The 24,087-nt window shown below is 37.5% G+C and overlaps 1 protein-coding gene across 7 annotated transcripts in view; it reads right to left on the minus strand.

Moving 5' to 3' along the window:
• FANCL (FA complementation group L) overlaps positions 1-24,087 on the minus strand; it is an 89,283-nt gene that overhangs the window by 36,901 nt on the left and 28,295 nt on the right. For all 7 annotated transcript variants that reach the window (XM_070798703.1, XM_070798704.1, XM_070798702.1 and 4 more), the window contains one exon: positions 1,455-1,548. In XM_070798703.1, coding sequence (XP_070654804.1) covers positions 1,455-1,548 — 94 coding nt within the window. The remainder of the gene's footprint in view (positions 1-1,454; positions 1,549-24,087) is intronic.

Below are 24,087 nucleotides of genomic sequence, written 5' to 3' on the forward strand. Positions count from 1 at the left end.
CCTGAAAATATTCTCCAGAGGAATATTAAAAGGGTCACCTTTATCTACTTTGAAAAATTTTAAGAAAAAGCAGAGAGGATGGACCATTCTAATGGCTACACATCCTCCCTCTGAATACTATCAAAAATATCATTAATTAGAATTAATAATAAAATCTTATAGATGTAAGATTTACATCATTCTCAGTAGAAAAGATGGCAAGAAATGAGGCTATCAGAAAAAACAGAATCAGGATAGGATGTATTTTAAATTCTTCATTTTGGTCTTCATAGCAGCAACTTTTTTCAATGTACAAAATACTAGAATATTAAAAAAAAAAAAAAAACAAATAAAACTCTGAAGAAACTGACAGAACCTTGCCACTGGCAGTATGTGACCTTTGGAAGGATAAAGGCAGATTTCTCCTTGATTTAAAAAAAAAATTTTTTTTAATTAAAAAGGAAATGTTTTCACTTTCATTTAATAAAAATATTCATGGAACTTATTTTACAATTAATATTTATATCCCACTAATATTTTCTCAAAACTTATCACATATGAATCTTAAAACTATAAACATTCAGTGTGTAAGAAAAGAATGAGTCGTTTCTCAATTTGTTTGATATAGAGGCACTATAAGATATCAACTTTTCTGTGTCACCCCAGCGCAGCTTTATATATTAATTCTCTCATGAAAAGCTTAAATGCCAGACACATTTTTAAAAAGGACAAACACAATTGATCTTTTCATCACTATAATCTTCTGAAATAGAGTTGATTGATGACTTGTAAGAACAAAAAAAAAGTTAGATGACCTGGTTTTCTCAAATTCTAATGTTTCTCCAGTGATTACTAAGTATATGATTAATATCCTGAACTTGCTTGTTCTACTTATTTCTCAAAATTCACAATGTATAATTAAAAAATGACAAAATAGCTATGCATTATGCCAATAAAATTAGTAGTTACAGATCACAAGCCTGTAAGGGCTCTATAAATAGAGGTATATAACCTCTGCAAAATTTTTAAAACCAGAAGTAAAAAAATTTCAGCCAAGAAAATAAAAAGTATCCATATGTATGGGTCTGTGTTTGGGGTGTGGTGGGAAGTCAGAAATAAGAACAAAGGTAATTCATCAAAAAATAAAAGTTGAAGACAAAAGACTTCTTCAGTAGAACTTGGAATAGCAGAAACTTCCAACTCTTTTCTACATAGGGTGTTACAAACATAACATTATGGTACTGTGAAGCTGCCAAGCCTTATTTGATCAAATCTGAACTAAAACAGTGACATGAAATTATATCTAGGCTTTGGGAAACTTAATGAATAAATCAGAGGCATTCCAAAATAATTTCTTTAGGGGTCATATATACATTTTTTAGAAGCAACTAGACCTTGTTTACATTAAAAACATTTTCAGAATTCACTTCACAAGGTATTTCCTGGTCAGAGTAACAGTCTAAGGAAGCACATACCTTCGCCTTCAACTTGACAGTGATTAGATGCTCTCTACCAGAAACATCTGCTTTTAACTTGATGGTACTAAAGCAAGGATCCACAAACACAAGCCTGGTGAGTAGAAGGAAATAAAAAAAGATCACAATGGGGAGGGTGAGGCTGGGGGAAGGAAGAGGTTGGGGGATGGTAGGAATTGAAAATATTTGCTATATTCCTATTAATCCATTACAAAAATTAATCAGAGGAATTTCTGCATGCCATCCCATTATGCTGCTATAGATTTACTGCCGTTAATACACCAGCCCAGTGCCTAATGCAGTCATAGATCTCCGGATTATTTACAACGTGTGTCAAGGCTCATGCTGTGGTCAGTGAGCACTATGTTTCGGTTTTCCATCACTGGAACCTTTGGCACACACAGCATGTTCCTGTCAGACTCTACTTATGTACACATTAAACTTCCTGTCAAACTCTTTGATCCATTTCTGTAGTTTTATACAGTATGAGACTTTTATGCTTCCTTTATTTGTTTTTCTCCTCAATGAACTTCTCCTTTATTATCAATAATGTTACTGTACAAACACCTGGCTAATATTAGTTCATATACTCAAACTGATCCTCTCAGGAAAGTGCTGTATAAGCACAGGTACCACCTGGTCTCCCAACAATAAATTTTCTTGTTGTGCAATATATAGCTTCTGACATTTAACCTGGGCATGTATTCAAGATGACTAATATTTTAAACATATAGCACAAGCACAATTGTTTTGGCTTTAAGTTGCTCTAAATGCATGAATTTTCTCAAATGGAAACCGATACCCTTTGAAATATGTCATTCTGTAAAAATACAGTCCCTTGAGTAGCATAAGCTACTGCCAAAAAGGATCAAATTTAGCAGTATATTTACTGGTGAACTGGGCATGTGGATATTTTTTTTGACATTTTTACAATACCATTCTCTTGTAAAGATAAAAAGTAGCCTAAGAGTATTGTACAACTTATCACCGAGACTGATGGCAAAACCTATTAGAGTTCAACACTAACATTAGCCTCCTAACCCAAGAATCATTTTTTTTTAAACACTCTGTGCTGTTAAGTCACTGGCCAGATATAATAGTAAAATAGGTCAATTTCAAGAAATTCTGGGCAGTAGAACTATGGAATACTATCTGTAATGAAAAGATCTCAAACTGAAAATACAAATCTTGAATAATAGAATAAAAAGTAAAACAGAAAATCCTTATCAACAGAAAAAAAATTTATCATAATCTATGAAAACTCTAGGTCTTAGAAAACAAATGAAGCTAAAATTATTCTAGAAATGACTACTTACATAAAAGTATCAATGAATTTATATAGATAATCATTATTTTCTTTCAGCTTTATCTGTAAACATCACAAATTCCCCTCCCCTCCAAAATTTAGAACATAGGACTTTATCGCATGTTTTATCAATATGACTGTCAGGGTTAGATACATGGGCATCTGACTCTTTGAAGACATCAACACTCCAGATTCAAGATGTTGAGAAGAATGTATGTATTTACATCTTCTCTACTCATATACAAAAAGTGGAATTTCAAAGAGACATACATAAACCCACAGTTACAAAAAGCACCAACCAAAGCAAATTTTCAACAAACTTTATAAAAATGTAAAGTGGTCAGAAGTGCACTGACTGACAAAACAGATCAGAAGACAGAAAAATAAGACTCTAGAAGGGAGCTGGCTGGCCAAAATAGAAAGTCTACAGAATAGAGGGTATTGCTTTTATATGGGAAAAAATTAAGAAAATTTTTTAAAAATATAAGAAACCAAAATGGGAAGAGGAAATTTTGAACTCAATTATAAACAATAAAAGCTATGTTAAAAATGGTAATTGCTCTACCATTAGCTTTTCAGTGAAAAATATTTATGTAGTCATAAAAAATTAAACTGCTTACTAATTACAATTTTTAGAATTCAGCAATAGACAAAGCTAGCAGACTTAATTATAGTTACAGAAATGAATGTAAATATATTTGATCATTGCAATTTAAAAGAGAGACGACAAAAACTAAGAAGTAGAAAGGGGAAAGATATGAGGAGGGAAGATTAGAAACACTGAATTTTGTAATTGCTAATTTGAGAGTAAGAGATACCATCTTTAAGCAGACACGTAAGAAGTTTAAGAAATAGTAAAGCTAATAGAAGAATAAAAGAATAGTGATGAAGGGAGAGAGAAGGTAGTATATGAACTAAGTTTATTTTTATTACAGTAATTAATCAGTATGTAATTCTGATAAATCAAGTAATGCTGAATATAGGGATATTTTTTAAAAATATAGAAGTTACTTATAAACATGAACATTTCAGAGTGTCTCAAAGAATAAGACCAGGGATGGGAAGTGGTGTGGAAAAAGCCTGTTGCTTTCCATTATAAACCCTAAATTGTTTAGAAGCATGATGAATATATACACATAGAGAAAGCAAGAAGGAACATGGAGACAGAAGGAAAAACTAAATCACCAACTAGTACTTTTCATACTCCTCATTGCTGCTCGGCATCAACATGTTCAAAATTATAGAACGTCTATTAAAAAAGACAGAAATAAACTAAAGTTCTAGTCTTTTGTTTGCAATCACAGGAACAAAAGATTATCTTGCCACAAAGTTTAAGATGTAGAAATAATACATTAGAGAAAAACAGGTTCATGCTCAAAGTATTGCCCTGAATCAAAAGGATTATAAGGTTAATTCCATTGAACTGTAAAACATAATTCAAACTTTAAAAAATAACAATTTCAGGTTAATCTCATCAAGGTCACTTAAAATGAAACAGGTTACCCACAATGATTCTACTTTGAGGAAAATGGAGAAAACTAAATGTGATCATCATATTAAATACATGTGACCTAGATTGTCAAGTGTCCTCTAGTATTATTCTTAGCTTCTTTCATTTGGTAATAGGATCCCTGCCTCCACTCCCAGCTAAACCAAGTTTTGGCTGAGTACACTCCATCCAGCTAGTAACCTTTCCAGCTGCCCTTGGGTATCAGCATATCATTAAATTCTGGCCAATGTACTACAAGCAGAAGTGATATGTACACCGTTCAGATCATTTGTAACCAAATAGTGGCTGTACCTCCCACCACCCCTCCCATTCTCTCTTCCGATAGTGTAGAACTTAGGCTAATATGACCCATCAAACTCCATTTAGACTTTGACTTCCTGAAGACATCAACATTCCAGATTCAAGATGCTGAGAAGAGTGTATGTATTTATATCTTCTCTCTACTAACATAACAAAAAATGGAATTTTTAAGAACAACCTCTTAACACAGCTCTGACCAACAGAACTTTCTGTGATGATGGTATCTGCACTGTCCAAAGACTGGCCATTAAACACCTGTAGCTATGGAAGACTTAAAACGTAGCTAATATAAATATCAATATTAGCCAACTCATTGGAAAAGACCCTGATGCTGGGAAAGATTGAAGGCAGAAGGAGAAGAGGGTGACAGAGGATGAGATGGCTGGACATGAACTTGGGCAAACTGTGGGAGATGGTGAGGAAGACAGAGGCCTGGCTGCAGTCCCTGGGATTGCAAAGAGTCGGACATGACTTGTTTTGTGTGAAACTCTAAGGATTTGGAGTTTTTTGTGAACAGCAACTCAGCCTGTGCCTTAACTAGCATAATATATATCTCTATCTATTCACAACAGAAAAGAATATCTTAATGTTTGGCCTACAGAATAGATGTTAAACAGGAAAAAGCAGTAAAAAGCTCTTACAAATAAAATTAAAATCAGTTTTTCTTTAAAAAAGTTATTTTAAATGTTCTATTTTACTGTTAAATTGGATAGCTCAATTTAAACAATATGAAATAATTTCTACTCATTTAAATAATACATTTGGGGAACTTTATTGGAAAACTCACTTTTTTGAGAAGCTATAAAATCATATTTAAAATTTATATTTAGAAGGAGTCTAGGTATCTACTACTTAGCTAGACATATTCTAAAATTGACTAAGAAAATATAAAAACAAAAATATAAAATCCAAAGAAAACACTATACTTTTTGCACTTGAATTTCCATTTATCATTTGCTGCATTTCTTTATAAGTTACTGCTTACAATAAGTAAATGGTACTAAAACTTAAAGAGTTAAGTTTTTTAAACATTTGAAAGGGATACTTAAACTTTAGAGAGGTTTTTGTTGTTCTGATTAATAGGTGAATGTTATCAATACAGAAAAACAAAAAGAATGTGCTTTATATCTCTTGAAATACTTGGTATTTATTTTGACCAAAAGCTTGTTTTATAGTTTCTTTAAATATCTAGATGCATTTATGAAGTAATAACACCAAAAGGGAGACTGAAGACTTGCATGTTTTAATAAAGCATCACAATTTGTTTCCATTCTTAAGTATTAACTTTTTCAAAAAATCACTTCCCTAATTGACATTTTAACTTCCTATATTTTCTGTGTGTGTGTGCTCACTCAGTTGTGTACAACTGTTTGAGACCCCCAGAGACTGTAGCATGCCAGGCTTCTCTGTCTATGGGATTTTCCAGACAAGGATAATGGAGTGGGCTGTCATTTCCTTCTCCAGGGAATCTTCCCAACCCAGGGATCAAACCAACATCTCTTGTGTCTCCTGCATTGGCAGGCAGATGCTTTACCACTGCACCACCTTGGAAGCCCCACACCTCTATCCTGCCTTCTGCTAAATAATCTTTCCAAGTATCTTATTGACATATCAACCATTTACTCAAAAAAATCCAGTGAGTCCCCATCGCCTGGCATATAAAGAATCCTTAGTTTAATAGTTAAGACCTTTCAGTCTGACCCTGATATTAATCCTCTTACACAACCAACCAATCCACTCTGAAGTCCAAAAATGAATTGCCCATTTCCATCACCTCTGCCTTCTTTCCTCCATTCCCACCCTTTTAAGGCTTTCTATATTCCTTCCACACTTTCCCAATGTTCACCTCCTCTAAGAACCTTCCTAAATTATCTGTAGTGAAAAAACACTTCACCTCTCTCAAAACTACCATACAGCTCCTTTTCATGGAAGTTTTGCCTTCCAATCAAGTAACTTTTTTAAAATAAGGAATATTTAAGTTTTATTAATATTTACCTATGGATGTATCAATGTTTTATGTATCAAATAACATAAACAAGTTGCTGTCAGACTGGTTCATATTTACTGATTCATATGTAAGTCTTATACAATAAAAGCAAATTCTGTTTAGATACACTAAACATATTACCAATTTAGAAAGACAATTTTTCAGTATCAAATAATTCGCGTTCAGTGATTTGGATATACGTTTGAGGTAAAAGCACTCTATAAAGGTAATTCAGAAACAAAGTCATACTTTTAACATCTATGTTCTTATGCGTTATGCAACAAAATTATTGTGATAATTAAATCATGACACTAACTATATGCTGTAAAACTCACATGTAGTTGGACCTTTTTGGTGAACTACATTCTCAAGAAATTTAAACTTACTTTACAGAAGGAATTATTTGAGTCACATAACTTATATTTCTTTTCAACCCTTATTACTAAATATCATTGGTTTCATTTAAAAAATGAAAACTTTGTGGTTCTGAGAGGTTGTTACTTGCCCAAGATCACACAGCTGATAAGCCAGAATTAAAGCCTTGTCTAATTACTGTAATTAATTTAGTCTTAACAAGTATCTCCATTTCTTCCAATATGTTATAAAATTCTTTTAAATGCACTGATAATTACAGAAAATATCACCATCAATGAATTAAGTCTATTGCAAAAACACTGGACTTAACTAAAAATATAATTCAATATATGTTGACAATATTTCAGCATTACAACAAATTTACTAAAATTTAACTCTTTACCAAAACAAATTTGAAAGGCTAAATAGTTTAATTTTACTCACTCTAAATGATAAATAATATTGTCCAGAAGGGACAAAAACATCAGATCATACCTCCTGTCTGAATCATTTAATCTCTGAATTTTCTAGGGTCATGTGATTACTAAAACAAACATTGTTGTTGTTCAGTTGCTAACTCATGTCCACCTCTTTACGACCACGTGGAATGTAGCACGTCAGGCTTCCCTGTCCTTCACTATCTCCTGTGGTTTGGTCAAACTCATATCCGTGGTGTTGATGATGCCATCCAACCATCTCATCCTCTGTCACCCACTTCTCCTGCCTTCCATCATTCCCAGCATCAGGGTCTTTTCCAATGAGTAGGCTTCTCACATCAGTTGGCCAAAGTACCAGAGCTTCAGCTTTAGCATCAAGTCATTCCAATGAATATTTAGGATTGAATTCCTTTCGGACTGACTGGTTTGATCACCCTGCTGTCCAAGGGACTCTCAAGAGTCTTCTCCAGCACCACAATTCAAAAGCATCAATTCTTCAGCACTCAGCCTTCTTTATGGCCGAACTCTCACACCTGTACATGACTACTAGAAAAACCATGAAAGTGAAAGTGAAAGTCGCTCAGTCATGTCCAACTCTTTGTGACCCCATGGACTAAATGTTCCATGGGATTGTCAAGACCAGAATACTAGAGTGGGTAGCCTCTTCCTTCTCTAGGGGATCTTCACAACCCAGGGATTGAACCCAAGTCTCTGGCACTGCAGGTGGATTCTTTACCAGCTGAGCCATAAGGAAAGCCCAAGAATACTGGAGTGGGTAGCCTATCCCTTTTCCAGAGGATCTTCCCCACCCAGGAATCGAACTGGGGTTTCCTGAATTGCAGGCAGCTTCTTTACCAACTGAGCTATCAGGGAAGCTATCAGAAAAACCATAGCTAAACATAAGGTAGTCTATACAAAATGACTGCATTTCTTTCAAACTGGGACACATTTGCCTTTTCATACCGATCATAGGATTCTCAAGGCAAGAATACTGAAGTAGATTGCCATACCCTTCTCCAGTGGACCATGTTTTGTTAGAACTCTCCACCATGACTAATCCATCTTGATGAGTCATGGTGCTTAGTTTCATTGAGTTAGACAAGACTGTGGTCCCTGTGATCACAGTGCTTAGTTTTCCATGATTATGGTTTTCAGTCTGTCTGCCCTTTGATGGAGAAGGATAAGCAGCTGATGAGAGAGACTGACTGAGGGGGAAACTGGTTCTTCTTCTGATGGGCAGAGCCATGCTCAGTAAATCTTTAATCCAATTCCCTGTCCATGGGCAGGGATGTGTTCCCTCCCTGTTATTTGACCTGAGGCCAAACTATGGTGGAAGTAATGAAGATAATGGTGACCTCTTTCAGAAAGTCCCATGCACACACTGCTACACTCACTGACCCTAACCCTACAGCAGGCCACCGCCAACCCATACCTCCACCAGAGACTCCTGGACACACATGAGCAAGTCTGGGTCAGTCTTATGGGGTCACTGCTACTTTCTCCTGGTGGACTCAAGGTTCTGTTTGTGCCCTCCAAGCGTCTGTTTCCCCAGTCCCATGAGGTAAAGTCTGATACCGTGAAGAGCAATACTGCATAGGAATCTGGAATGTTAGGCCCATGAATCAAGGCAAACTGGATGTGGTCAAACAGGAGATGACAAGAGTGAACATCAACATCTTAGGATGTTCATCAAGAGAACTAAAATGGACTGGAATGGGTGAATTTAACTCACATGATCATTATATCTACTACTGTGGGCAAGAATCCCTTAGAAGAAATGGAGTAGCCATCATAGTCAAGACTCTGAAATGCAGTACTTGGATGCAATCTCAAAAATGACAGAATGATCTCTGTTCATGTCCAAGGCAAAACCATTCAATATCACAGTAATCTAAGTCTATGCCCCAACCAGTAATGCTAAAATGCTGAAGTTGAACAGTTCTATGAAGACCTACAAGACCTTCTAGAAATAACACCCCCAAAAAGAAGTCCCTTTCATTATAGGGCACTGGAATGCAAAAGCAGGAAGTCAAGAAACACCTGGAGTAACAGGCAAATTTGGCCTTGGAGTACAGAATGAAGCAGGGCAAAGGCTAGTAGAGTTTTGCCAAGAGAATACACTGGTCATAGCAAACACTCTCTTCCAACAACATAGGAGAAGACTCAACACATGGACATCACCAGATGGTCAACACTGAAATCAGACTGATTATATTCTTTGCAGCCAAAGATGAAGAAGCCCTATACAGTCAGCAAAAACAAGACCAGAAGCTGACCGTGGCTCAGATCATGAACTTCTTATTGCCAAATCAGACTTAAACTGAAGAAAGAAGGGAAAACCACTAGACCATTCAGGTAGGACCTAAATCAAATCCCTTATGATTATACAGTGGAAGTAAGAAATAGATTCAAGAGATTAGATCTGATAGACAGAGTACCTGAAAAACTATGGATGGAGGTTTGTGACATTGTACAGGAGGCAGAGATCAAGACCATCCCTAAGAAAAAGAAAATGAAAAAAGTCAAAATGGTTGTCTGAGGAGGCCTTAAAAATAGCTGTGAAAAGAAGAGAAGTGAAAGGCAAAGGAGAAAAGTAAAGATATACCCATTTGAATGCAAAGTTCCAAAGAATAGCAAGGAGAGGTAAGAAAGCCTTCCTCAATGAAAAATGCAAAGAAATAGAGGGAAACAATGGAATGGGAAAGACTAGAGATCTCTTCAAGAAAATAAGAGATATCAAGGGAACATTTCATGCAAAGATGGGCTCAATAAGGACAGAAATGGTATGGACCTAACAGAAGCAGAAGATATTATAAAGAGTTGGAAAGAATACACAGAAGAACTGTACAAAAAAGATCTTCATGACCAAGATAATCACGATGGTGAAATCACTCACCTAGAGCCAGGCATCCTGGAATGTGAAGTCAAGTGAGCTGTAGGAAGCATTACTATGAACAAAGCTAGTGAAGGTGATGGAATTCCAGTTGAGCTGTTTCAAATCCTGAAAGATGATACTGTGAAAGGGCTGCACTCAATATGCCAGCAAATTTGAAAAACTCAGCAGTGGCCACAGGACTGGAAAAGGTCAGTTTTCATTCCAATCCTAAAGAAAGGCAATGCCAAAGAATGCTCAAACTACCGCACAATTGCACTCATCTAACACGCTACCAAAGTAATGCTCAAAATTCTCCAAGCCAGGCTTCAACAGTACGTGAAATGTGAACTTCCAGATGTTCAAGTTGGTTTTAGAAAAGGCAGAGGAACCAGAGATCAAATTGCCAACATCCACTGGATCACTGAAAAAGCAACCGAGTTCCAGAAAAACATCTATTTCTGCTTTATTGACTATGCCAAAGCCTTTCACTGTGTGGATCACAATAGACTGTGGAAAATTATTCAAGAGATAGGAATACCAGACCACCTTACCTGCCTCTTGAGAAAACCATATGCAGACCAAGAAGCAACAGTTAGAACTGGACACGAAACTACAGCCTGGTTCCAAATAGGGAAAGGAGTACGTCAAAGCTGTATACTGTCACCCTGCTTATTTAACTTATACGCAGAGTACATTATGAGAAATGCTGGACTGGATGAAGCATAACCCGGAATCAAAGATTTACAGGAGAAATATCAATAACCTCAGATATGCAGATGACACCTGCATGGCAGAAAGTGAAGAAGAACTAAAGAGCCTCTTGATGAAAGTGAAAGAGGAGACTGAAAAAGTTGGCTTAAAACTCAACATTTAGAAAACTAAGACCATGGCATCTGATCCCATCACCTCATGGCAAACAGATGGGAAAACAATGGAAACAGTGACAGACTTTATTTTTTTGGGCTCCAGAATCACTGCAGATGGTGACTGCAGCCATGAAATTAAAAGACACTTGCTCCTTGGAAGAAAAGTTATGTCCAACCTAGACAGCATATTAAAATGCAGAGACATTACCTTGCAACAAAGGTCCATCTAGTCAAGGCTATGGTTTTTCCAGTAGTCATGCATGGATGTGACAGTTGCACTATAAGGAAAGCTGAGCGCTGAAGAATTGATGCTTTTGAACTGTGGTGTTGGAGAAGACTTTTGAGAGTCCCTTGGACTTCAAGGAGATCCAACCAGTCCATCCTAAAGGAAATCAGTCCTGAATATTCATTGGAGGACTGATGCTGAAGCTGAAACTGAAATACTTTGGCCACCTGATGCAAAGAACTGACTCACTGGAAAAGACCCTGATACTGGGAATGATTGAAGGCGGCAGGAGAAAGGGATGACAGAGGATGAGACGGTTGGATGGCATCACCAACTCAACGGACATGAGTCTGAGTAAACTCTGGGAGTTGTTGATGGACAGGGAGACCTGGCATGCTGCAGTCCATGGGGTTGTAGAGTCGGACATGACTGAGCAACTGAACTGAACTGTACTGGGACACATTTGAGACTAAAATCGGCCAAGATAAAAGGAATTAGTTAGGACTATCCTAGGTAACTGCTACTGCTAAGTCACTTCAGTCATGTCCGACTCTGTGTGACCCCATAGACGTCAGCCCACCAGGCTCTCTTGCCCCTGGGATTCTCCAGGCAAGAACACTGGAGTGGGTTGCCATTTCCTTCTCCAATGCATGAAAGTGAAAAGTGAAAGGGAAGTTGCTCAGTCGTGTCCAACTCTTAGCGACCCCATGGACTGTAGCCTACCAGGCTCCTCCATCCATGGGATTTTCCAGGCAAGAGTACTGGAGTGGGGTGCCATCACCTTCTCCAATCCTAGGTAAAGTGAGATACAAATCAACCATTCTATTATGTTGGTGCAAATTTAATTACAGTTTTGGACAGTGAATTTTAAATAATTTTAACTAGGCTCAAACACATTTTTATTCATCAAAATAGGGAATCATTACAATCAACACATTTTTGTCAAGGAAAAATAACTTTGTTTATTCCTGTAGTGCAAAAGGCCATGCCTCGGGATTCGATCAACTCTTGGAAAGCATGTTCTGCCTCTTGCTGGTTGTAGAAGCGTTTTCCCTACAAAAAGTTGCTTGAAGAAATGGTTGGTTGGCAAGAGGTCAGGTGAATATGGAGGATGAGGCAAAACCTCGTAACCCAATTAATGCAACTTTTGAAGCATTGGTTGTGCAACTTGCTCAAAAACTGGGTCCTGTTAATCAATGCCAGCTGAAAGCATTGAAGTTTTCGACAGTTATTGATCTGCTGAGCATACTTCTCAGATACAGTGGTTTCACTACGATTCAGAAACTTGTACTGAATCAGACTGTCAGCAGACCACCAAACAACCATCAAACACTGACCGAGACCTTTTTTGGGTGGAAGTTTGGCCTTGGGAAGTGCTTTGGAGCTTCTTCTCAGTCCAACCGTGGAGCTGGTCATCACCAGTTGTCATATAAAATCCACTTTTTGTCACATGTCACAATCTGATGGAGAAATGGTTCATTGTTGATGCACAGAATAAGAGAAGACCACACTTCAAAATGATGATTTTTTTTAATCTGTGGTCAGCTCATGATGCACCCACTTATTGAGTTTTCTCACCTTTCCAATTTTCTTCAAATGCCTCATGACTGTAGAATGGTTGATGTTGAGTTCTTCAGCAACTTCTCATGTAGTTGTAAGAGGATCAGCTTCAATGATGCTCTCAACTGGTTGCTGTCAACTTCCGATGGCCTGCCACTACACTCATCTTCAAGGCTATTATCTCCTTTGCAAACCTTTTTGAACTTCCACTGCACTACATGTTCAGTTAGCATTTTCTTGGCCAAATGCATTTTTGATGTTGTGAGTTGTTTCCCCTGTTTTATGGCCCATTTTGAACTCAAATAAGAAAATCACTCGAATTTCTTTTTGTCTAACATCATTTCCATGGTCTAAAATAAACAGCAGCCATGAAGAGATACCCCACGCCCAAGGTAAGAGAAACCCAAGTAAGACGGTAGGTGTTGCAAGAGGGCATCAGAGGGCAGACACACTGAAACCATACTCACAGAAAACTAGTCAATCTAATCACACTAGGACCACAGCCTTGTCTAACTCAATGAAACTAAGCCATGCCTGTGGGGCAACCCAAGATGGGCGGGTCATGGTGGAGAGACCTGACAGAATGTGGTCCACTGGAGAAGGAAATGGCAAACCATTTCAGTATTCTTGCCTTGAGAACCCCATGAAAAGTATGAAAAGGCAAAATGATAGGATACTGAAAGAGGAACTCCCCAGGTCAGTAGGTGCCCAATATGCTACTGGAGATCAGTGGAGAAATAACTCCAGAAAGAATGAAGGGATGGAGCCAAAGCAAAAAGAATACCCAGCTGTGGATGTGACTGGTGATAGAAGCAAGGTCCGATGCTGTAAAGAGCAATATTGCATAGGAACCTGGAATGTTAGGTCCATGCATCAAGGCAAATTGGAAGTGGTCAAACAAGAGATGGCAAGAGTGAATGTCGACAGTCTAGGAATCAACGAACTAAAATGGACTGGAATGGGTGAATTTAACTCAGATGACCATTATATCTACTACTGTGGGCAGGAATACCTCAGAAGAAATGGAGTAGCCATCATGGTCAACAAAAGAGTCTGAAATGCAGTACTTGGATGCAATCTCAAAAATGACAGAATGATCTCTGTTCATTTCCAAGGCAAAACCATTCAATATCACAGTAATCTAAGTCTATGCCCCAACCAGTAATGCTGAAAAAGCTGAAGTTGAACAGTTCTATGAAGACCTACAAGACCTTCTAGAAATAACACCCCCAAAAAGAAGTCCCTTTCATTATAGGGCACTGGAATGCAAAAGCAGGAAGTCAAGAAACACCTGGAGTAACAGGCAAATTTGGCCTTGGAATACAGAATGAAGCAGGGCAAAGGCTAGTAGAGTTTTGCCAAGAGAATACACTGGTCATAGCAAACACTCTCTTCCAACAACATAGGAGAAGACTCTACATATGGGTATCACCAGATGGTCAACACCGAAATCAGACTGATTATATTCTTTGCAGCCAAAGATGGAGAAGCCCTATACAGTCAGCAAAAACAAAACCAGGAGCTGACTGTGGCTCAGATCATAAACTCCTTATTGCCAAATTCAGACTTAAACTGAAGAAAGTAGGGAAAACCACTAGACCATTCAGGTATGACTGAAATCAAATCCCATATGATTATACAGTGGAAGTGAGAAATAGATTTAAGGGCCTAGATCTAATAGATAGAGTGCCTGATGAACTATGGACTGAGGTTCGTGACACTGCACAGGAGACAGGGATCAAGACTATCCCCATGGAAAAGAAATGCAAAAAAGCAAAATGGCAATCTGGGGAGGCCTTACAAATAGCTGTGAAAAGAAGAGAAGCGAAAAGCAAAGATATAAGCATCTGAATGCAGAGTTCCAAAGAATAGCAAGAAGAGATAAGAAAGCCTTCTTCAGCGATCAATGCAAAGAAATAGAGGAAAACAACAGAATGGGAAAGACTAGAGATCTCTTCAAGAAAATTAGAGATATCAAGGGAACATTTCATGCAAAGATGGGCACAATAAAGGACAGAAATGGTATGGACCTAACAGAAGCAGAAGATATTAAGAAGAGGTGGCAAGAATACACAGAAGAATTGTACAAACAAGATCTTCATGACCCAGATAATCACCATGGTGTGATCACTGACCTAGAGCCAGACATCCTGGAATGTGAAGTCAAGTGGGCCTTAGGAAGCATCACTATGAACAAAGCTAGTGGAGGTGATGGAATTCCAGTTGAGCTGTTTCAAATCCTGGAAGATGATGCTGTGAAAGTGCTACACTCAATATGCCAGCAAATTTGGAAAACTCAGCAGTGGCCACAGGCCTGGAAAAGGTCACTTTTCATTCCAATACCAAAGAAAGGCAATGCCAAAGAATACTCAAACTTTCACACAATTGCACTCATCTCACACACTAGTAAAGTAATGCTCAAAATTCTCCAAGCCAGGCTTCAGCAATATGTGAACCATGAACTTCCTGATGTTCAAGCTGGTTTTAAAAAAGGCAGAGGAACCAGAGATCAAATTGCCAACATCCGCTGGATCATGGAAAAAGCAAGAGAGTTCCAGAAAAACATCTATTTCTGCTTTATTGACTATGCCAAAGCCTTTGACTGTGTGGATCACAATAAACTGTGGAAAATTCTTCTAGAGATGGGAATACCAGACCACCTGACCTGCCTCTTGAGAAATTTGTATGCAGGTCAGAAAGCAACAGTTAGAACTGGACATGGAACAACAGACTGGTTCCAAATAGGAAAAGGAGTACTTCAAGGCTGTATATTGTCACCCTGCTTATTTAACTTATATGCAGAGTACATCATGAGAAACGCTGGGCTGGAAGAAGCACAAGCTGGAATCAAGATTGTCGGGAGAAATATCAATAACCTCAGATATGCAGATGACACCACCTTTATGGCAGAAAGTGAAGAGGAACTCAAAAGCCTCTTGATAAAAGTGAAAGTGGAGAGTGAAAAAGTTGGCTTAAAGCTCAACATTCAGAAAATGAAGATCATGGCATCTGATCCCATCACTTCATGGGAAATAGATGGGGAAACAGTGGAAACAGTGTCAGACTTTATTTTTTGGGGCTCCAAAATCAGTGCAGATGGTGACTGCAGCCATGAAAGTAAAAGATGCTTACTCCTTGGAAGGAAAGTTATGACCAACCTACACAGCATATTCAAAAGCAGAGACATTACTTTGCCAACAAAGGTTCGTCTAGTCAAGGCTATGGTTTTTCCAGTGGTCATGTATAGATGTGAGAATTGGACTGTGAAGAAGGCTGAGCGCCAAAGAATTGATGCTTTTGAACTGTGGTGTTGGAGAAGACTCTTTAGAGTCCCTTGGACTGCAAGGAGATCCAACCAGTCCATTCTGAAGGAGATCAGCCCTGGGATTTCTTTGGAAGGAATGATGCTAAAGCTGAAACTCCAATACTTTGGCCACCTCATGTGAAGAGTTGACTTGGAAAAGACTGTGATGCCGGGAGGGATTGGGGGCAGGAGGAGAAGGGGACGACAGAGGATGAGATGGCTGGATAGCATCACTGACTCGATGGACGTGAGTTGGGTGAACTCTGGGAGTTGGTGAAGGACAGGGAGGCCTGGTGTGCTGCAATTCATGGGGTCGCAAAGAGTCAGACATGACTGAGTGACTAACTGAACTGAACTGAACTGAATGTCATTAGCAAAAAAAAAATGTAAAGTGAGAAATGTAAATTAAAATGATGTATAACTTAACCACATTAAATGTATTTTAATATCAAATGTCAAACTTCAACAGTGCAAAACCGCAATTATTTTTGCACCAACATAATGAAAAGCAAACAATGCTTTCAACTTCAGGACATCCTTAATACCAAGCAGAAAATCCTGTTAAACCCTAAGGATTCTGCTTAATTCTTACTGTTTTAATGAGCCATTCTATAACACAACACAAGCAAAAGTTAACAGAAAGCTATCATGACACTTTTTTGCATCACTCAGTTTTTTGAGCCAGTTATAAAACCCAAAATTATCCACAACTTCATTTTACCCTAGGACAACTTGTGTTTTTCGTGTGTTCTTATGAAAGTTGAAGCAAGTATAGAAATTATAACAATAGCAATCAAACTTAAGATCAGCACTATTTCTCACTGTGTTTCTATTAGAAAGGTACACAAATATAGAGAGTAAAGGAAAGATTTCAATCATATTTTAAATATTTCCTTTTTTCTAACTTTAGTTTTTTGTTTTCTGTTTTTTTTCCACAAAACCTGATCCTATAGAGTTGATTACATATGTCAAGTATGTAATTTAAAAACACAACTAAGTTTTCCTTACCTTAAAAAAAAATCCTTCTTTTATGATTGGATTTTACTATTCCACTAACAAATCTACAAGATTATTATTTAGAGTGGAAGTAAAATATAGACTGTATTGACATGGTCGAGGAATCATGAGAGTTTGAAAATCCATTTATATCCATTTGTCATGCAAATAATTATGTATGTTATTTTTAAAAATATTTTAAATTAAGAAGTTGGCCAGCGGCTCAGGCAGGGCCTCAAAAAAGCATGAAGACAGTGGTTCAGGTCTCATTTTTAACTCCATGGGTCCTGAAATCCAGTAGTGTCAGTGTCTCAAGTGTACTAGGCCTGATTTAAGAATTAACTCACAAAAATAAAATTGAAAGATGTTTTTGCTTTGCCAGACAGTGGTGGATAAATACTGACAAAACCTTACTATATGGCTTCTCACAATCCATGCAGATAACTTCTCTTCTGCTACACATTATTTGTAAAGACTATGAAACAAATGATTAGGTAACAGCAGGTATATTCTAATTCAATCATGCATCCTAATTACTATAATTAAACTATGATTTTTCATAAATCTAAGCAACAGATTTGAAAACTATCATTTTTTTCACATGGCAAATTTTTTCCATAAGGAGAGTCACACTTTGAGGCTGAAACTAATAAAATCTATGTCCAATTACTTGAGGGAGCTTTACTAAAGGCTCCATATCAGAGCCATCTCCAGAGCACAACTCCAAGAAGCATCATCAAGCCAAATACCAGAGCACTGTTATGCAGCCAGCCTTGGCCATGTACACGCATCTTATAAGCAAAGTTGGGGATAAAAATATACATCTTGAAACTTTTTCGGAGAATTAAATAGGAACGGCACCCCACTCCAGTACTCTTGCCTGGAAAATCCCATGGACGGAGGAACCTGGTAGGCGGCAGTCCATGGGGTCGCACAGAGTCGGACACGACTGAGCGACTTCACTTTCACTTTTCACTTTCATGCATTGGAGAAGGAAATGGCAACCCACTCCAGTGTTCTTGCCTGGAGAATCCCAGCGACGGGGAAGCCTGGTGGGCTGCCGTCTATGGGGTCGCACAGAGTCGGACATGACTGAAGTGACTTAGAAGCAGCATAAAGTAGCTAGCAGGAACTTATAACTGGAATTTCCTATATATAATAACCTTAGTCTAAAGAGAAGACAAACACTAATACTGTGATGAATGCTACAGCAGAGTATTCATATCCTTACCTTGGCTTTCATCTATTATCTGAGTTAGAAACCTATTTCTTTTTTTCTCCCATATCAGAAGAATATATATAAAGCAAAGCAAAAGTCAGTACTTTCTATGTATCTATAAAAACACTTATTCCATAAAATATTTTATATACTTGCACTACTTCTAACTTTGTTGCTAACAGATCTCAAAAAATCCTTTAAGTATATTCCATAGTATCTACCTGGGTTAGAATTAAGTACTACTGGAATCATCTACTTAAATTCTGAGTCTTCTACTAGATGTAAGTTCCATGAGGCATCTTAAGTCTTGACTGTGTATCTTCACTGCCTTATATTATAGGCATCTGATAAACAATAGGTGGAAAAAACTAAATTATTCAAAAATCTGATATTCGCATACTCAATGCTTCAACTAATACTCATTATTGGAGTTCTCCCAATAATGTGACATCTACTTAGAAATTGCCTCAAACTATCAAAATAACAGAAATAAAACAAGAACATTGCTTCTTCCCTTTCCAAGGCCTTCCTACATCCCTATCTTCTAAACACTAAAATCTTAATATTTAAGCATCAGAAAATAAGTCAAAGTAATTTTTCTCTTCTATCAATTCAAATCCAAAGAATAATCACATCCATGACATCAATGGCTCAGATGTTAAAGAATCTGCCTGCAATGCAGGAGACCTGGGTTCGATCCGTGGGTCAGAAAGATACCCTGGAGAAGGGAATGGCTACCCACTCCAATATTCTTGCCAAGAGAACTCCATGGACAGAGAAGCCGGGTCTACAGTTCCATGGGGCTGCAAACAGTAGGACATGCCTGAGCAACTTTCACTTTCAGGACATCAATGCTTGAAGAAAAATCTTTTTAACTTCAGCAGGATTGTTAAAAGTGCACCTCAATGCATTACTTGTCTTCTCTGTCTCTATCCCAAATCCTATTCAGGAATGACACCTTATCAGATAAGGTTAATTTCATGAATATGCACTAACCAGTTCTCAATTTCACCATAATGGTACCTTTAAAATTATACATAACATCCATTTCTGGATAAAAAATGGAGTACCTTAGACCAAAACTTCCAACGAGAACAACTAAAGCAGCCTGATGACAAGGAAAAGAAAAAGAAAGTTTCAAGGTGTCAAAAAATTGCTAAGGCAACCAGGACTTGACAGACCAAGGTCCTGAAGAAGGGGGAACAGAGGAGAGGTAAGACAACGCTTCAGCCATTTTTCCCTCACAGTATCTAGCAATTCCCCCAGGGGAAGAAAAGGAGGATCTGAGGAAATGGGGCAAGCAGAGAGTTACAAGTAGCCAAACAAACAAACAGAAACAAAAGAACAAAAACCAACGCAGCAGCATTTCTGGCAATCTCATGAGAATAGAGGAATCAAAATAAGAGACTTACCCAGAATCTGGTGAAAAGTTAGGGTCAGAGACTGGGGCCTAATATTCTGGCAATTTTTCATCAAAACTTTTCATAAACTGCAAGGTGTAAGAGGATAAAAAGCCAAGCAGAAAGCCAATGAAAAACAAAGTGTAGTATTTAGAAATCTCATAATATTGAAGAGAAATTAATTAGAATTTAGAACCCACCAGTGGGGAAAAGTCCCAGTGAATACCATGCTCTCAGTGGGAATCCCTGGAGGGCTAACTATAAAAGCAAAGTAAACAAGATGCATATGAAGCACTGCCCCAAATGGAGCCCAGACTCTAATGGAGAGGTAAACAAGCCTTACAAAGACAAAGATTAGAGTTTAGGGTCTACCAAGGGAGAAATCCAAATGAACACACTTGGCTCCTGCTTGAAAGCTCTGGAGGGTTATAGCCTGGGGGTGGAGAGGGGACAATGAGAACCCTGCAAAAACTACAACCCATCCTGAATCACTGCAGTCTCTATGGCAGCTTGCCCTCACTTTATTTTCCTAGCAAAAAAAAAAGTAAACCCTTTGTAGAAGAAAATATCATCTGGAGCCTCTACGTTTTTTAATACACAATTTGCAACACTCAACAAAAGATTATCAGGCATAGCAATGAAGCCTGAATGGCCAAGGGCAAAACACTGAAGAACAGCCAGCAGGATAGTAAAAAAGGAAAAAGGGGGGCATTAGCTAGAATGCATAGAAATTAAGACAGCTTCCTCATTTCTCCTCTTTTTGCCTTTTTTTTTTTTGGCTCAGATGGTAAAAAATGTGCCTGCAATGCCGGAGGTCTGAGTTCGATCCTTGGGTTGGGAAGATCCCCTGGAGAAGGAAACAGCAACCCACTCCAGTGTTCTTGCCTGGAGAATCCCATGAACAAAGGAGAAAGAGTTGGACATGACAGAGCGACTAACACTTTCACTTTTCAATCATGTTACTAAGCAGAAACAGGGAGACAACATTTTACATTTTTTGTTGTTGTTATACAATATTCAACTTTGTAGTGAATCAATTGTGACAATAAAGGAAAACCTTTACTTTTTGCTCTTAAAAAAAAAGTCTAGGTCTTGGTATTTACCTAACAGAGTTAAAAAATAACATCCACATGAAAAACCTGCACACAGCTGTTTACAGCAGCTTTCATAACTGCCAAAACTTGGAAGCAAGCAAGATGTCCTTCAGCTTGTGAATGGATAAACTGTGGTTCACCCAGACAATGAAATATTATTCAGTGCTAAAAACAAATGAGCTATGAAAAGATTGAGAAGAAATTGAAATACATAGTACCAGTGAAATAAGTCAACATGAAAAGACTTCATAATGTATGATTCCAATCACATGATATTTTGGAAAAGGCAAAACTTTTGGAGAGAGTGAACAGAGCAGTAGTTGCCAGGGGTCAGAGCAGAAGAAGGGATGAGTAGGTAGAACATAAGGTATTTTGGAGGTAGTGAAATTACTGTGTACCGTATAATAGTAGCAGATACATGTTTTTATACATTTGTCCAAAACGAGAGAAAGCATATGACTAAGAGTATATGCTACCGTAAACTGTGGTTTGGGGGTGATAACAATATGTCAGTGTGGGTTCATCCACTGTAACCAATGTACCACTCTGACAGAGGATGCTGATAATGGGGGAATCTAAGGGTTTATTTGGGGGAAGAAAGCATATGGAAAATCTCCGTACCCTCCTAATTTTGTGATGACCCCAAAATTACTCTTAAAAAAACAAGTCTATTAACAAAAATTAATAAAAGTACCAGGAATGCCAAGATCCAGGACTATATTGACAGAAAATCACACAAAAATAAATAAATTAAAAATAGACTCAAGTGGATCTAGATTATGGGAGTAGGTAGGAAAAATTTTAAACTATGAAAATATAGAGAAAAAATAAGAGGATTTCAATAGAGCATTAAAATCTAATAGAGTTATACTAATACCCAACAAAGTAGACATTAAGGTAAGAAATATTACTAGATACATAAAGAAACATTTAATGATAAGGGAAAATCACAAGGAAGATGCAGCAATTATAAATCTATATGCACTCTAAAATTAAAAACAGAACTTCAATATGATTCAGCAATTCCATTTCTGAGTATATGTCTGAAACAAATCACAATGTCAAAGAGATACCTGCACACCCATCAATGCAGCATTATTTACAACAGCCAACACGGAAACAACCCAAGTGCCCACGGACAGATGAATGGATAAATAAAATGTGGTCTGTGTGTGTATATATATACATACACCATGGAATATTTTTCAACCATAAAAAAGGACATTCTACCATTTGCAACAACATGGATGACCTCTAATGCGCACTATGCTAAATGAAATAAGACAAACAGAAAAAGGCATGATGTCACTTATATGTGGCATCTAAAAAGTATCCTAAAATACTAAATTCATAGATACAGAGAAAAGACTGGGGGTTGCCAGAGATGGCTGTGGAAGGTGAGTGCAATGAGTGAAAAGAAATCATCAGGTACAAACTTCCAGTTAGAAAATAATTAATCGGAGTGTAATTGCTTATATACATTACAGCTTATATAGTGACTGTAGCTTATAATATTGAACAGATGACCCTTGAACAACATGGGGGTTAGATGCACCAACCTTCAACACAGTCGAAAATCCACCTATAACTTTACAGTAGGCCCTCCATTGCTGCAGTTCCACATCCATGCATTAAACCAACGGTAGATCAGACAGTACTGCAGTAACATTCACTGAAAAAAATCTGCATATAAGAACCTGTGATGTTCAAGGGTCAACTGTATCGTAGATTTCAAAGCTGCTAAAAGTAAATCTTCCAAGTTCTCATCATAAGAAAAAAAAAATATGTATGTATGCTTACAGATGTTATCTAGACTTCTTGTGGCAATCATTTCATAATGCATAGACACACTGAATGCTGTACACGTGTATGAGTTCAGTCACTCTGTTGTGTCTGCCTTTTACAACCCCGTGGACTGTAGCCCAGCAGTTTCCTCTGTCCATTCAACTTTCCAGGCAAAAATACTGAAGGAGGTTACCACCTCCTACTACAAGGGATCTTCCTGACCCAGAGATTGAACTCATCTCTCGCTGCACTGGTAGGCAGATTCTTTACCACTGAACCACCTGAGAAGTTCATTACGTTGTACACCTGAAACTAGTATACAGTCAAGTATACCTCAATAAAAAAATATTAAAAGCAGTTCTTTAGTCAGAAGGAAAATTATTCCAGATATGATAAAAATGCAGTAAGGAAGGAATAAAGAACACTGGGAGAAATAATTGTGTGTGTATGTATAAACACTGACTTTAAAAACAATAATAATGTTTGTCAAATTTAAATATAGAATTAAAATGCATTATAACAACAACAACAGGGGGAGAAACTGCAATAGAGTTTTAGATCCTCACAACATAAGAAAACTGGTAAAGATAACAATATACATTTTGCTATGTGTCTATTGTAATCTTTAAGGTAACCTCTAAAAGAATAAAAAAGTATATACCTAACAAGTTAATAGAAAAATATAATAAAAATTGTGATTAATTCAAATAAAGGCAGATCAAGAGAAAAACACAAAATATATGAGACAAACAGAAAACATGCAGCAAGATAGTAGATATAAAACTAAGCAAATTGGGTGATGTCAGTCAATGGCAGTCAGAAGCTCCTAAAATTCTCCTCTCATACAGTAGCAACAAGAAATTGACCCAAAAATTTCAGCAAAAAAGTAAGTATACAAGATGAGTGAGTGAAAGTCGCTCAGTCATGTCCGACTCTTTGTGACCCCATGGACTGTAGCCCACCAGGCTCCTCTGTCCATGGAATTCTCCAGGCCAGAATACTGGAAGAGGTAGCCTTTCCCTTCTCCAGGGGATCTTTCCAAACCAGGGATCAAACCCAGGTCCCCAGCATTGCAGGCAGATTCTTTACTGAGTCACAAGGGAAGCCCATATGAGGTGAGGGATATGCTAATTAATGCAACTGTGGGAATCCTCTCGCAATGTACAGGTATATCAAACCACCACACAGTGCACTTTAACTATGTTAACATTTTATTTGTCAATCATATCTCACTACAACTAAAAGAAAACAAAGTAACATTGATAACTTCTTAGCTTACTGTGTACATAAAAAGGTTATTTTTTCCAAATTATATTTAGTATTTTACCTTGTAAGTCAATTTTTTATGCTGACACACCTTTAATTCATATTCACAAAAAGGATCAGATACTCTAACTACAATGAAATACTTTGA

Source organism: Bos indicus, chromosome 11, assembly GCF_029378745.1.
Source record: "Bos indicus isolate NIAB-ARS_2022 breed Sahiwal x Tharparkar chromosome 11, NIAB-ARS_B.indTharparkar_mat_pri_1.0, whole genome shotgun sequence".
Taxonomy (NCBI): domain Eukaryota; kingdom Metazoa; phylum Chordata; class Mammalia; order Artiodactyla; family Bovidae; genus Bos; species Bos indicus.